Source organism: Andrographis paniculata, unplaced genomic scaffold (genome assembly GCF_009805555.1).
Source record: "Andrographis paniculata isolate CXL003 unplaced genomic scaffold, ASM980555v1 Contig69END, whole genome shotgun sequence".
NCBI classification, from domain to species: Eukaryota; Viridiplantae; Streptophyta; class Magnoliopsida; order Lamiales; family Acanthaceae; genus Andrographis; species Andrographis paniculata.
In genome coordinates, this window is record NW_026137605.1 from 8,035,898 (window position 1) to 8,049,163 (window position 13,266).

The 13,266-nt window shown below is 30.7% G+C and overlaps 3 protein-coding genes across 4 annotated transcripts; 1 reads left to right on the forward strand and 2 right to left on the reverse strand.

Moving 5' to 3' along the window:
- Positions 1-1,020: 1,020 nt before the first annotated feature.
- On the forward strand, positions 1,021-1,747 carry LOC127263761 (ethylene-responsive transcription factor CRF3-like). The gene has a single exon (XM_051292964.1). It carries the CDS (start codon positions 1,101-1,103, stop codon positions 1,557-1,559), a length of 459 nt encoding a protein of 152 aa, XP_051148921.1. The 5' UTR covers positions 1,021-1,100; the 3' UTR covers positions 1,560-1,747.
- A 1,213-nt stretch (positions 1,748-2,960) lies between these two features.
- On the reverse strand, positions 2,961-4,591 carry LOC127263379 (3-ketoacyl-CoA synthase 6-like). The gene has a single exon (XM_051292370.1). The coding sequence runs from the start codon at positions 4,534-4,536 to the stop codon at positions 3,079-3,081; it is 1,458 nt and encodes a 485-aa protein (XP_051148327.1). The 5' UTR covers positions 4,537-4,591; the 3' UTR covers positions 2,961-3,078.
- A 5,012-nt stretch (positions 4,592-9,603) lies between these two features.
- On the reverse strand, positions 9,604-12,866 carry LOC127264169 (protein FLX-like 3). 2 transcript variants are annotated; one of them, XM_051293596.1, is made up of 4 exons: positions 12,622-12,866; positions 10,587-11,117; positions 10,376-10,515; positions 9,604-9,839 (listed from the first exon to the last, which is right to left on the reverse strand). In XM_051293596.1, the coding sequence occupies exons 2-4, from the start codon at positions 11,105-11,107 to the stop codon at positions 9,694-9,696; spliced, it is 807 nt and encodes a 268-aa protein (XP_051149553.1). In that variant the 5' UTR covers positions 11,108-11,117; positions 12,622-12,866; the 3' UTR covers positions 9,604-9,693. The 2 variants fall into 2 exon arrangements, with proteins under 2 accessions (XP_051149553.1, XP_051149552.1); XM_051293595.1 differs by having other exon boundaries at positions 10,587-11,128.
- Between the last annotated feature and the right edge of the window lie 400 nt (positions 12,867-13,266).

Genomic DNA, 13,266 nt, shown 5'->3' on the forward strand with positions numbered 1-13,266 from the left:
ATTTTATTCATAATTTATTATATAAAACATTCAAACTTTATTAATAAATATTAATTTTGATATAAAAAATATATATTTTCACTAAAAAGCTCAATTAAACTACCCATATGCCAAGCTCGAGCTCGGATCATTTACAGAAAGAATAATTTTAGCCGAATCAAGTTGTTAACGAGCTTAGTTCGTAGCCTATTTGATTCGTGTATTGGGTTTAATTGAAAATCAATTTGAAAATACAATAGAATTAATCTATTTCTCAATATTATAATCACTTCAAAGACGTGATTAATTAAATTCATATGCTAAAACTTATTTTTGAGCAAACTAAATTAGTCAAGAAAATGCTTAAAACCATAATTAACAACAGAACAGTTTAAAATCTTTTACTTTTGCATTTTTTTTAACCAATTCAAAATCACCCTAAAACAATATTAAACTTTAAAACATGAACAAAAATTTTCTATGTCGTTTTGAATTTTATTTTATTTTATTTAAATTAAAAGATAAAATAAAGAAAAAAAAAAGACATTGGATAGAAATCTAAAAAATAAATTAAAATAAAATAAAAGTACAAGCGAGCCAAAACTTGTCATCAGGCTTAAGCAGGCCCAAAGGACCCAAAGATATTAAATAATTCAGAAGCCCAAAAAATTATCAATCGACCCATTAGGGTTCATAAAAATTATTTCACAGTAGTCCAGAAGAACTTCAAAATTTAAATCTAAACCCATTAATATTCCAACAGTATATTCTTCGTTCATGGCTTCAGTCCAAGCGTGAAAACCCAAAAAATCTCCCCACAAAACTGCCCAAATCCTACAAGCTCCGGGACTTCAGAACCCACAGTCCATCGCACGGCAGAACCGACTCAATCAACGGTGTAAACGTCCCAGGTCACGAAGCCCAGGACCTCGTAATGATAAAAATGCTTTAAATAACCACAGAAGTCACTGTCACTCTGCTCATTTCACGCACTGCAAAAAACTGTAAATTTATATTAATATTTTATATTTATATTTATTATTCCGAAATTGGTTTTGTTCGTCTCTATCCAATTAAACGATTTTTGTGTCGATCGAATCGATTCTCTCTCTCTCTTGTTGATGGAAATTCCGGCGAAGAAATTGAGGATTTCGTACTCCGATCCGGACGCTACAGACTCATCTTCCGACGAATCCGACGCGGAGAGGAAGGAGCCGAAGAGGATAGTCCACGAGGTGTTTTTGCAGAAATTTGGGAAGAATTCGGTGCGGCGGAGGTTCGTCGGCGTGCGGCGGCGGAAGTACGGCAAGTACGCGGCGGAGATTAGAGATCCGTTCGAGAAGAGGCGTGTTTGGCTGGGGACTTTTACGACGGCGGAGGAGGCCTCGAATGCGTACCTTTTGAAGAAGTTTGAAATTGGGGAGAAGATGAAGGCCAAACACGGCTTACCGGAGAAGTCATCGTCCAGACGAGATTCTCCGTCGTCGGTGCTTGAAATTGGCGCCCTGGAGTTTTCCGATGAGTCCGGCGGCGGTGGTGGTTCGGGTAAGGCACCGGAATCGTGCGGTGAGTCTGGATGATTCTAGATGGTGGACACGTGTCGGCTTGCTATTGAAGCGTCGTTTGTGTGTTGATTTGTGTTGTACCGTACTAGTTTCAGGTTCTTCTTTTCTGTATATTATTAAGAAAATGTAACACTGACTTTGGTACATAATCATAATGTAAATATTTGTAGAACCAAAACATTGACAACAAAATACTTTCTAAATTAATTATCAAAATTGGTTAAAATACACTACACACCAACTGCTTTGTATGTTTGGTACGGAGTGGAGAACATAAATGAAAATGTTTTCATTTTATTTTTTTGTTTAAGTCAAATGAAATTAAGATTTAAATATAAATGATTTTTTCTCTGATTTCACATGTGTTTGGCATAGGAAAAATGAAAACATTTTTATATAATTTTTATTTCGGAGGAGTATATATTTTAATGTCTGAATTATAGAATTGAAATTTGAAAAGGAAATAATTTTTATTTATTTTATTTTTACATTTTTTAAATGTACTATTGAAATATTATAAAATTTATATTAAAGTTATTATGTTTTAAAATAATATTTCATCTGCCGGCAATACTAATGATATTTTTAATATTAATATAATAATGCAAAATATAAATATAATTTTAAATTAATAAAAAAATTTAAGAATTCTCGTTTTAATGAATTTTTTCTTATTTGTTTCATTTTCCCTAATTTATTCAATTTTTTTTATTATTATTGAAACCTTTTCAAATATACACCCTCGTATTGAAACCCGTGTCTAAAAGTTTTGAACATATTTTTAGGTGGCGAAAGGGGAGTAATATTTATATTTTTTAGAGTTGATCCAAAATTGAATAAAATATGGGCTTGCATATGATTATGATACTTGGGCCTCAGAAATGTAGCTTAATGGGCCGAGGGATTGTTTATTGGGCTTAAAGCATTGTCCAATGAACTTAGAGTGAAAAGTTTAGAGAAAGCCATTAACTTGGGTTAGGTGTAATCAATTTAGAGTAAATAGTTTTTTAGTCTCGACCTCTTTTATTATTTTAAAATTTTAAATGAATTCTATTTGAAAATAGTTTCGTAAATAAATTTTTTTTTGTTAAAATAATTATCTAATGTCAGACTTATCACACTGATTAGCCATTGCTGACATGGCACCAGTAGACATGTCATCACCCCGCATGCAGTGACACATGTAAATTTTCAACAAACAATCACACCATAAATTTACTTTACTACATTTGCTCTTGAGTATATCCTATATGAGGTAACATTTTATATCCCACGGGTTCACGTTGTTATTTCTCTCTGTCACACATTTTATATCACTTTTATTTTCTAAAAAATATTAAATATTTTAATTTTATTTTAAATTTTTTAATTTAAATTTTAATTAAATTTATCTTAATGTTAATTTATAATTATTTATATTATAAAATAATTATTTTTAATTATGTACTCGTTAGGCGTCTCCACTAACACAGACTTTCAATCCAGGGAAAGTGGGAGTATTATTTTCAATTATTGTTCATAACTAATTAATTAATTAAATATTGATAACCTCCGGAATATGAACCGGATAGTTATCAATGCAATCGGCCCATGGTCCCTCGACCGGAATTGTGACCGTCCGATTGCAGATCCAGACGGCGCTGTTGCACTTAAACCCGCTCCCGAATGCAATCTGCCACACTCGATCCCCGCCCTTCATCCTCCCCTTCGACTCAATATAGCTCAACTCGTACCACACCGAAGACGACGACGTATTGCCAAATCGGTGCAGCGTCGACCTCGACGCCTCCACGTTCTCCGCCGTCAGATCCATCTTCTTCTGCAGCGAATCGATCACCGCTCTCCCGCCGGCGTGGATGCAGAAATGGTCGAACGCCTTTTTGAAGTCCGGCGAGTATACCTTCGCATTCGCGGTTGCGAATTTGTGCAAAATTAGGGATTGAGCGTACCGGAGCTTCTCCGAGAACGGGAGGACGAGCGGAGCGAGGCGAGTAATGTTCGATTTCAGCGCGTCGCCGGCGACTTTCATCAGATCTAGGTTGAGTTTTATTCCGGCGTAGCCTTGGGGATCCTCTTCGTACGATATGCATCCGTAGGATCTGTCGTCGGCGCCTCTGTGCGTTCGGACGAGGTGGAGGAGCTTGTACTTGGCGCGGCGGCGTTCGGAAGGTTTGTTGGAGAGCAGCACGGCAGCGCCGCCCATTCGGAATAAGGTGTTCGGGAGGAGCATCGATCGTTCCTTACCTAGATAGAACGAATTGCTGAGAATCTCTGTGCTGATTACCACCGCATTTGAATTTGGATTTGTGCGGAGGAGGTCGTTCGCGAGATCTATGGATATGAGTCCGGCGCTGCATCCCATCCCCGAGAGGTTGAAGCTCTTGACGTTGCTTCTGAGCTTGTATTTGTTGATAACCATGGCGGTTATGGACGGCACGGGGCAGTAGAGGCTGCAATTGGCGATGAGTATATCGATTTCTCTCGGATGGATCTGCGTCTTCCGGAGGAGCGATTCGACGCAGGAGAAGACGATGAGCTCTGCTTCTTCTCCGGCTAATCGGAGGCTAGGGCGCGGCGGAATGTACCAGATCGACGGCGGAACACAGGTCTGTTCGCCTATGCCGGAGCGGGAAAGTAGCTTCAACTGGAACTTCGCCGGCTCCGGTTCGTCGGCGAATAGGAGTTTTGCGTGCTCCACGACGGTTGCGAAGGGGACGCGGAGGTGCTGAGGAGGATTGAAGAGCGCGTAATCGACGAGGTAGGTCGCCGGCGACCTGCACCTGGTTAGGAAATTCGCGGCGAGGACAACCATGAGCAGGTAGCAAATCGATTCGAAATAGGAGAAATTCCAGGGAATTGAATCGAGGGAGAGGAAGGCGGTGGCTATGGTGATCGGAATGAGGAGGAGGAAGAAGTAGAAACGGTTGAGGTATTGATCGAGTGCTTTGGCGCGGTTAGGGCTTGGGGATTGTGGTAAGCCTTCTTCCGCCATTGATGAGTGATGAAGGTCGGGAAGCCATGCAGCTGTATTTATACACGGCCTAGTTGCAAAATTTTAAATTTTTAAAAAATAATAAAATATTTTATATTTAATAAAAATATATTTTTTAAAAAATAATCGAATTATCAACAGACCCTTCAAACACGTTAAAAATGACTCCCAGACTCACTCCACCTCATATAAGAGGAGGTATACTATTGATTAACATTTCATTTTTTTTATTTTAGTATGTTTCATAATAAAATATTTTTTATTTTTAATAATTGTACTATCTATCTAATATTACAAATATTTTTATAATTTATAATATATTACGTAAATTATTACATTTATATCACATAATACTAACAAAATTATTTTAATCATTTTTATTTTATTTCTATTATATTATAATATAATACTAATATTTTTAAAACTCTGTGCAAAAAGCAAATGAATATCTAAATATGGAATTGAGGGAGTACTTTATTTTTCTAATAAAATATATTTTTTTATTATTATTATTTTTCTCTTATTTTAAAAAATATTAATTTTATTATAATAAAATTAATTTATATATTAATATTTTTATTTTTATAAATATATTTTTCTTAATTGTAAAAATAAAAATATCAAAAATATCTATCTTATATGTTTTTATTAATTAATAAAATATTACTTCATCCGTCCTTAACAATCTATCTATTTTTTCATTTTTGTTCGTCTCATAACAAAACATCGATTTCATTTTTTAGTAATTGTACTTTCTATCTAACATTACAAATATCCTTTCAATTTATAATATATTATACAAATATCATTATCTTTATATTATACAATACTAATAGGGTTAATTTAATCTTTTTATTTTTATTTTTATTTTATCTCAATATAATATTATTATTTCTAAAACTCTGTGCAAAAATCAAATGAATATATAGATATGGGACGGGGAGAGTACTATTTTTTAATTTAGTACAGAAAAAAATATATTTCCTCATTCTCTTAACAATCAATCAATTTTTTTATTTTGGTATGTCCCGTAACAAAATATTCATTTATTTTTTTAGTAACTATAATTTCTACAAACATTAAATATATTTTTAAAACTTACAATATATTACACAAATATCATTATATTTATATCACACGGTACTGATAAAGTTATTATAATATTTTCGATTTTATTTATACTATATCTCAATATAATATTAATATTCTTAAAATTTGTGTAAAAAACAAAGGAATAAATAAATAAGGGTAGGAGAGAGTATATTAAATTGGGACACACGTAATAATATAAAAACAATTTATGTAAATAGAGTCTGTATGTTAAAATTGATCAGTATGATATACTCCCTCCCTCCCACATAATTTGTCCATATTTTCTATTTTCGTCCGTTCCGCATAATTTGTCATTTCTATTTTTGAAAATATAATTATGGACTTTAATCGCATTTTAAATTTTAAATTTTAAATTTTTTTAATTTTAATTAAATTATTTACTTATCTTAATTTTAATCTATAATTATTTTTACTAAATAATAATTATTTTTACTAATACACTTCTTAATTACTTACTAATTATATTTTACCTAAATTTTCGTGTCTACAGTAATACACCCATATTCCATTGGACGGAGGGAGTACAAAGCTAACACTGATATAAATTTTAGCTCTATATGTTTATATATTTGAGTTATTGTATATCTATTTTGCCAAGATTTTGATCATATTCGTTTACATTTTGATTTTTTTTCACTTAATTTTTTTTTTTTTTGAAAAAAATCTTGATGAAGTTAGTCGAGATACTAAAAAAAATGTTTAATGAGTTTAGCTCAAATAAATTATTTATTCTTTTTCTTAAAACACTAATATTTCCTCCGTCCCTTAACAATCTATCCATTTTTTCATTTTGGTTCGTCCCATAACAAAGTATCCGTTTTTTTTTTTTAGTAATTGTACTATCTACCTAACATTACAAATACCCTTCTAATTTACAATATATTACACAAATGTCATCACCTTTATATCATGCAATACTAATAGGGTTAATTTAGTCTTTTTACCTTTATTTCTACTAATACTAATATTTCTAAAACTTCGTGCAAAAAAACAAATTGATATATAGATATGGGACGGAGAGTATAATATAGTCCAATTTATAAATGGAAAGTAAATTCAGTTTGGCTTATCAAGTTTAAGAAAATACTTTAATTAATTAATAAATAATATGTTACTTTTAGTTTAAAATCATGATTAACTAAAACCAGAAATAAATGTGGTAACTAATGACATACTTAAAAAAAGTAAAATTAAAGACGAGTTATTAATAATCGGAGTCTTGAGTGAAGATAGAAAACAAAAATAGCACAGTGCTCTGGGGGTGTGTTTGTTTGGGGGAATGAATTAGATTTTTACTATTTTATCCCATTTTTTTAAAAAAAAAATATCAAATCAAACACCTATTTTTTATTTTTTATATTATACTAAAAATCAATTTTACATTCAAAACATCACATCAACACCTATTTATATCACATCGTACTACTATTCAAATTCAAAAATTTTACTATTAAAATCCCAACTTAAAATCCAAACCCCCAAACAAACACAGCCTAATAGATAGATATTTCTTTTTATTTAGACGGGAAATTTTACATGCCGATTAATTAGTAAATAGTTAAGAAATATATTAGTAAAAATAATGATAAATTAAAATTAAAATGATTAAATAATTTACTTCAAACAAAAAATTTATACATCATGAAATTTAAAATATATAGTTATATTTGCAAAACAATAAAATAACAAATGATGCGGAATGAACAGAAATAGAAAGAGTTGATAGATTAAATATTATAGAGTGAGTAATATTTTATGAAATATTTTATATAAAAAAAAATACTTCTTTCATTCGATTCTAAAGATGTTATTTACTTTTTGTGTTATTTTACTTAATATTAAAAATATCTTTATATTTGTTATAATTATTATTTATTTTTTACTATGTAAATCTTTACTATTCCAGTAAAATATAGAACTATTATTTTTCACTCAAAAAATATTACATTTAAATTAGTGTTAAAAACAAAATACAAAATCAAAGGAAACCTCCACTAAACAAATATTTCTTCCGTCCCTTACTCATCTATTAATTTTTTTATTTTGGTCCGTCTTATAACAAAATATTCATTTCATTTTTAGCAATTGTACCATCTATCTAACAATACAAATATCCTTCAAATTTATAATATATTACATTATCTTTATATCATACAATACTAATAGAGGTAATTTAGTCTTTTTACCTTTATTTCTATTTTATTCCAATATAATATTAATATTTCTAAAACTTGCAAAAAGCAAATTGCTATATAGATATGAGACGGATGAAGTATATATTTGTTTTGTGTTCTTTTATACTCATTGTCCATTTTTTAATCCATTATTTTTATTTATGTTTGTTATATTTTATTTATCTTTATTTTATAGAAAAAAATAATTATACATTCTGATTATATTTTAAATTTTATAATTAATATTTTTTTAGTATTAATTAAATTAATTTTAAATTTTAAATTTTAATTTATAATTATTTATATTATATAACAATTATTTTTATTAATATGTTTTTAATTATTCACTAATTGTATTTTACCTAAATTCTCATATCTACGTAAAAGGAAAATAGACAAAAAAAAATGGGATAAAAGAAATACTCCTTCTGTCCTAATATAATAGTCTTTGTTTACCATTTTTGTCCGTTCCTAAACAGTAGTCTTATTTTCATAAATAACAATATCACCATAAAACTATCCCTAATTTTTTATTTTTATTACACAATTGCCACTGTTTTTTACACTAATACTTTTACAAGGGCAAAAAAGTCTTTTATCCACGTTTTTTTACCAACTACTAATATAATATCAATATTCCTTAAATTTCGTATCCAATCCAATTAAGACTATAATTTTGGGACGAAGGGAGTATTACTTTAGTAAACAATTTTTCTTTACTAATTTATTTTGAAGTTGTTGAGATATACTTAAATTTTAATAGTAAAATTTTGAATATTTTTAATAACTAGCTTGGTGATGAACTAATTAATCAAAACACAGTGAAGTATTTTATTATAATTAATTTTTTTGGTCCCAACAAATAGTATAATTGTTTGTGATGAATTAATTAGTTGTTTTTTCGAAATTTTTAATTTGATGTAATATAAATAAAAATTGATTTAATCTTTTAAATATAAAATTAATTTTTAATGTAATATAAAAATAAAATTTTAATTTAATACGTATGTGTTAAAAAAAATTATGAATAGTAAAAATTAAATAAAATTATCGTAAAATATAGTACTCCCTCAATCATTCAAATCTATTGTAATCCAAATTTATTTCCGTTTTCTTTTTTAGTAAAAAAATACCACTTTTTTTTATCAAAAAAAGTAAAAATTTTTATTTTTACATATTTTTCTTAAAACTCGTGTCCGGTGAAATGATCACACAATTGAACGACGGAGGAAGTAATACTTATTTTTGGTTAGGTCACAATTTGAATCGAATTGAATGTACAAAATTGATATGCTATATTGGGTGGACAATTTACTTGTACGGTCTATCATCTAAATGATACAATTATACATAGTGTGTTTAATAACATTATATCCTTGCCTTCTTATTTTCAATATATATTACTACACAAATAAATAAAACCAAAATTATTAAATAATAATAATAATAATAATAAACCGAAAGTAGAAAAGAGGAACATAATTGATCAAGAAATTTGGCAAAATCAACTCTAAATAGTCATAGTACATAATAAATAAATAGGTTTGGCAAATCCTACTATGCCACCTCCCCTATACTACATACATAATATGTATATATTTTTTCGAATAATATTAAGCCATAAATCCGGAATGTGTATTGTAATAAATATTAGCAACCACCTATTGTAATAATATCAAATCGTGCGAAAATATCGCAATCCTACAAAGTAAACGCAAAAGGTTTTGGGCATTGCCAAATAATACGGTTTTCGCGCCCAAAAAACGACAATGCACCAACCTTCGAATAACCATTTCTCATTATTGTGGCTGAGTTTTCAGACAACATATATATATATAACTATGGTGCTTAATTACATGATAGTCGAGGCTCAATGTCGCGGAGGGCCGAGTTGATCGTACGGCCCCCAGGATCGGGGAATGTATACGTCGCCGTAAGGACCTGGACCGGGACCTGAAACCGGGACTGGATACAGTGTTTCGGGGCTTCTATTAGCCATTGGATACCCGCCAACACCTGCATAAATGTGTAAAGATTTTTTTTTTTTTTTTTATGATATATATAATATCTCATATTTTATTTATATATGAAACACCTTGTATTAAATTGAAATAGTATGTAAAAAAGCACGTAAAAACAAATCTAATTATATAAGTAGAAATGGTAAAATAACTTAAATAGTATTTTTTTTTTCAATAAAATAAATAACTAACTACTTTATAAACCACTCATTTAATAGTTTTTTTTAGACTAACAATTATTTAATCTTTACAAAGAATTTACAAAATGAAAGATTAATTAATTAATTAATTAGTTTATTCGAATAATGTTATTTAAAACATTTTACTTCTTTTATTACTTTAAAACTTGCATAATTAAGTCTGTCTTCGCAACCAAATATCATTGAAAATAGTGTTTTGTAAATAGTGTTTTGTGTATACTTTAATTTTTATAAAAATATTTCATGCAATAAATAAAATGCGTGCATTTATACTTAAACACACTGGGTATCATGCAATTTACCCAAATGAAAAAGCGAGAAAATTGCGTACCCCGGGCCCTTGAGTCAGCACTGATCAATCCAGACCGTAACTTTTCGAGTTCTCGAGCCATGGCAACGATGGTATTCTCCAGTTGTCGATTCTGCTCCACGATCTCTTCATTCCCTTTCTTCTCATATTCGAAGACTCTCCTTAAAGTGTGGACGAAATTGTCAATGGCTTTATCAGAAATATGATTGATTTTTTCACTATTAATTCATACCTGGCGTCGAGGAGCTCTTTACTGTTCTTATCAATGTCACTTTTCAAAGAAGCAATAATCTTGTTCTCAGTTTGCAGCTTACTGATGTCCTTACCGAGATTTTGAACCTGCGACGACAATTCCTGCCTTTGCGACTTCAGATTCTGAGCTTCCGCGCGTAATTGGACGGCGTCGGATCTCAAAGCATCCATAGCCCGAAGGTCAGCCTCGAGTTTCAGCGTTCTATCCATAAGCTCCCTCTTGTGCGCCTCTCTGTCGGCGTGCATTTTAGGAATCGCTTGATTTAGTCGGTGGATTTCGTCTTTCACGGCAGTCAAGTTCCTCTGAAGCATCACATTGTCGTCAATTACGTGTCTGTTGTCAGCAAGAAGTCTCTGAATGTCCCTTTGCTGGAGTTCGAGTTCTTCCTCTAGTGCTCGGGGGTAGGGTGGGTGGGGCATTGGTGCCCTAATCAGACGCGGATCTTCATGGACAGTTCGATAATTATCAGGACGGCGGGGCATCCGATTTCTCCCAGCCATTGGTACAAGCCTGTTTGTGTTCTAATAAGAAATCATTTCAGTACAGCAAATGAAAAATGATCTCAATCGAATCACAAAATTTTGGACATTGAATATGGATCAAACAGATTATAATAGACACTGATCGGTAATCGCACTATTAGCAAAATCAAAGCAGATTGATCAAGTGAGATAGGTTATAAACGGTCGAAGATAGTTACTTGATTACTAGGCATTAAATTCCAATGTGTACAAATGGCAAAAATGGTTTGGCTTGTTATATCTTAAACCTGAGTTAGATATTGAACATTGAAAAGTACAACCGTTTGGCGTGGATTACCATAATTCTACCGAATGTAAGGTTGATTCACGGATGAGATTAATTGAAGTTAATTACCGGCTGTCGCATTAAGGGCCATCTTATTATAAAAGTATAGATACTTAACAAAATCAAAACTATATCAGTATAGATATCCACAAGCTAGAAGAAGGTAGAAACCAGTAGTTACAATACGCCGGGATCAAACATTATATTATCACGAACCAAATATTTTAGAAGAAAAATATGTTATTATACATGGACCCATGACGACAAATAGGGATGGAAAACAAGTTTGTATGAGTAAACACAACTCATTCCTTATTACACAGGAATTGAAGCGCAGAATCATTACAGGGTAGACGACGAATTACCAAAACAAAATGAGAAGAAACATTCCTCTGAGTATCCAATTTACATGTATGAGATAAATTCGACAAACAAATTGTTCATTAGTATAAAAATGATATCGCCAAGCACATAGGCAATTTTTATTTTACGCTAAAGGTATAAAATGCAATGCTAGAAATATAATCCAATCTTCATGTATATCATCATTTTTTTTATTTCATTTCACTTCTACACCCTTGATCATATTTATTTAATGAATTTTATTTTCTTTTTTTACGGTAAAAGTATCGAATGTAATACTGGAAATCTACTCCAATCTTCTTGCATATTTTCATTTTTTTTTATTTCATTTCTTCACCCTTCTTCATTATTCAAAGAATATGACTTAAGTTCCAGTTCATGAACAAATCAATCTCACCTTGAAAGAATTGAGAAGCCAAAATTAACCTCTACATATCATTTTTTAATAAATTAAACAACCATTTGAAACAGATCAGCAATCTGTTCAAAATTAACCTAAATTTTTATTCACAGGAACAGCAATCCATTGCACGCGAATGACAATACTTACCAAGGAACAGATAATTTAGGTTAAAAAAAGATTCAGCTAACAAATCAAAGTAAAATCCGCTCAAGATCACAAACTACTGATCTCCGCTTAGATATCACATCTGAACCCCGAAACTCACCAGGCGAATCATCACACGTTACGAAATATTCCGAGAAAAACAGTGGACGAAATACGCAAACAAATAGCACAGATTGAAAAAAAAAAAAAAAAAAAAAAGGAAGATAAATAAAATATTATTGATAAATCTGGTTCGAATATTTCACAACAAAATTGAACCACACGAAGAATTCCTACCTCGGAATAAATTCAGACGCGTTCACCTGAAGTCGAATCTGACGGAATTGGAAGCGACACAGTTTCCGCTCACGTCCAGCGACCAAAACCAAGCGACGGATAGCAGTTTCGGCAGCGGCGGGCCGATTCCCTCGAGAAACTGTAAAATGTAATGGGCATCGTCAATATCGGTAGATCATTGGGCTTAGATTTGGACCGAGAAGAACAAACCCTAGAGTCTAGACCATCTCCATTGGAGAACTCAAATTTATGTTGTGAAATATTCTAGGCATCATGTGGTAATTATTGGAAATTTCGAATAATATGTTTGTGTTTTTGTATAAATGCATCAAATAATATTTTATATTTTATTTATTAATGGTGCATTTTGATTATGATAAATAATATTTTTTCCATTCCAACAATTTTTTTTTTATTTTTAATTTTTTTTTTATACATGTCAAACATTTTACAATATTTATAACTTTGAAAGTAATTAAATATATATAATTTCTTACTCATACCTTATCATATCATGTCCCCAAATATATATATATATATTTATCTTTTATTACATCACATAATTATTAAATTATCGTACTTAATACTTAATACTAATTACTTAAATTTTTGTGTCGAAGTCAAATGTTACATTGTGTTTGAGAC

Coding starts and splice junctions, on each gene's coding strand:
- LOC127263761 (XM_051292964.1), top strand. CDS start 1,101: ATGGAAATTCCGGCGAAGAAATTGAGGATTTCGTACTCCGATCCGGAC.
- LOC127263379 (XM_051292370.1), bottom strand. CDS start 4,536: ATGGCGGAAGAAGGCTTACCACAATCCCCAAGCCCTAACCGCGCCAAA.
- LOC127264169 (XM_051293596.1), bottom strand. CDS start 11,107: ATGGCTGGGAGAAATCGGATGCCCCGCCGTCCTGATAATTATCGAACT. Junction 10,516..10,586: donor AAAGAGCTCCTCGACGCCAG/GTATGAATTAAT, acceptor CCACACTTTAAG/GAGAGTCTTCGAATATGAGA. Junction 9,840..10,375: donor TGCTGACTCAAGGGCCCGGG/GTACGCAATTTT, acceptor ACATTTATGCAG/GTGTTGGCGGGTATCCAATG.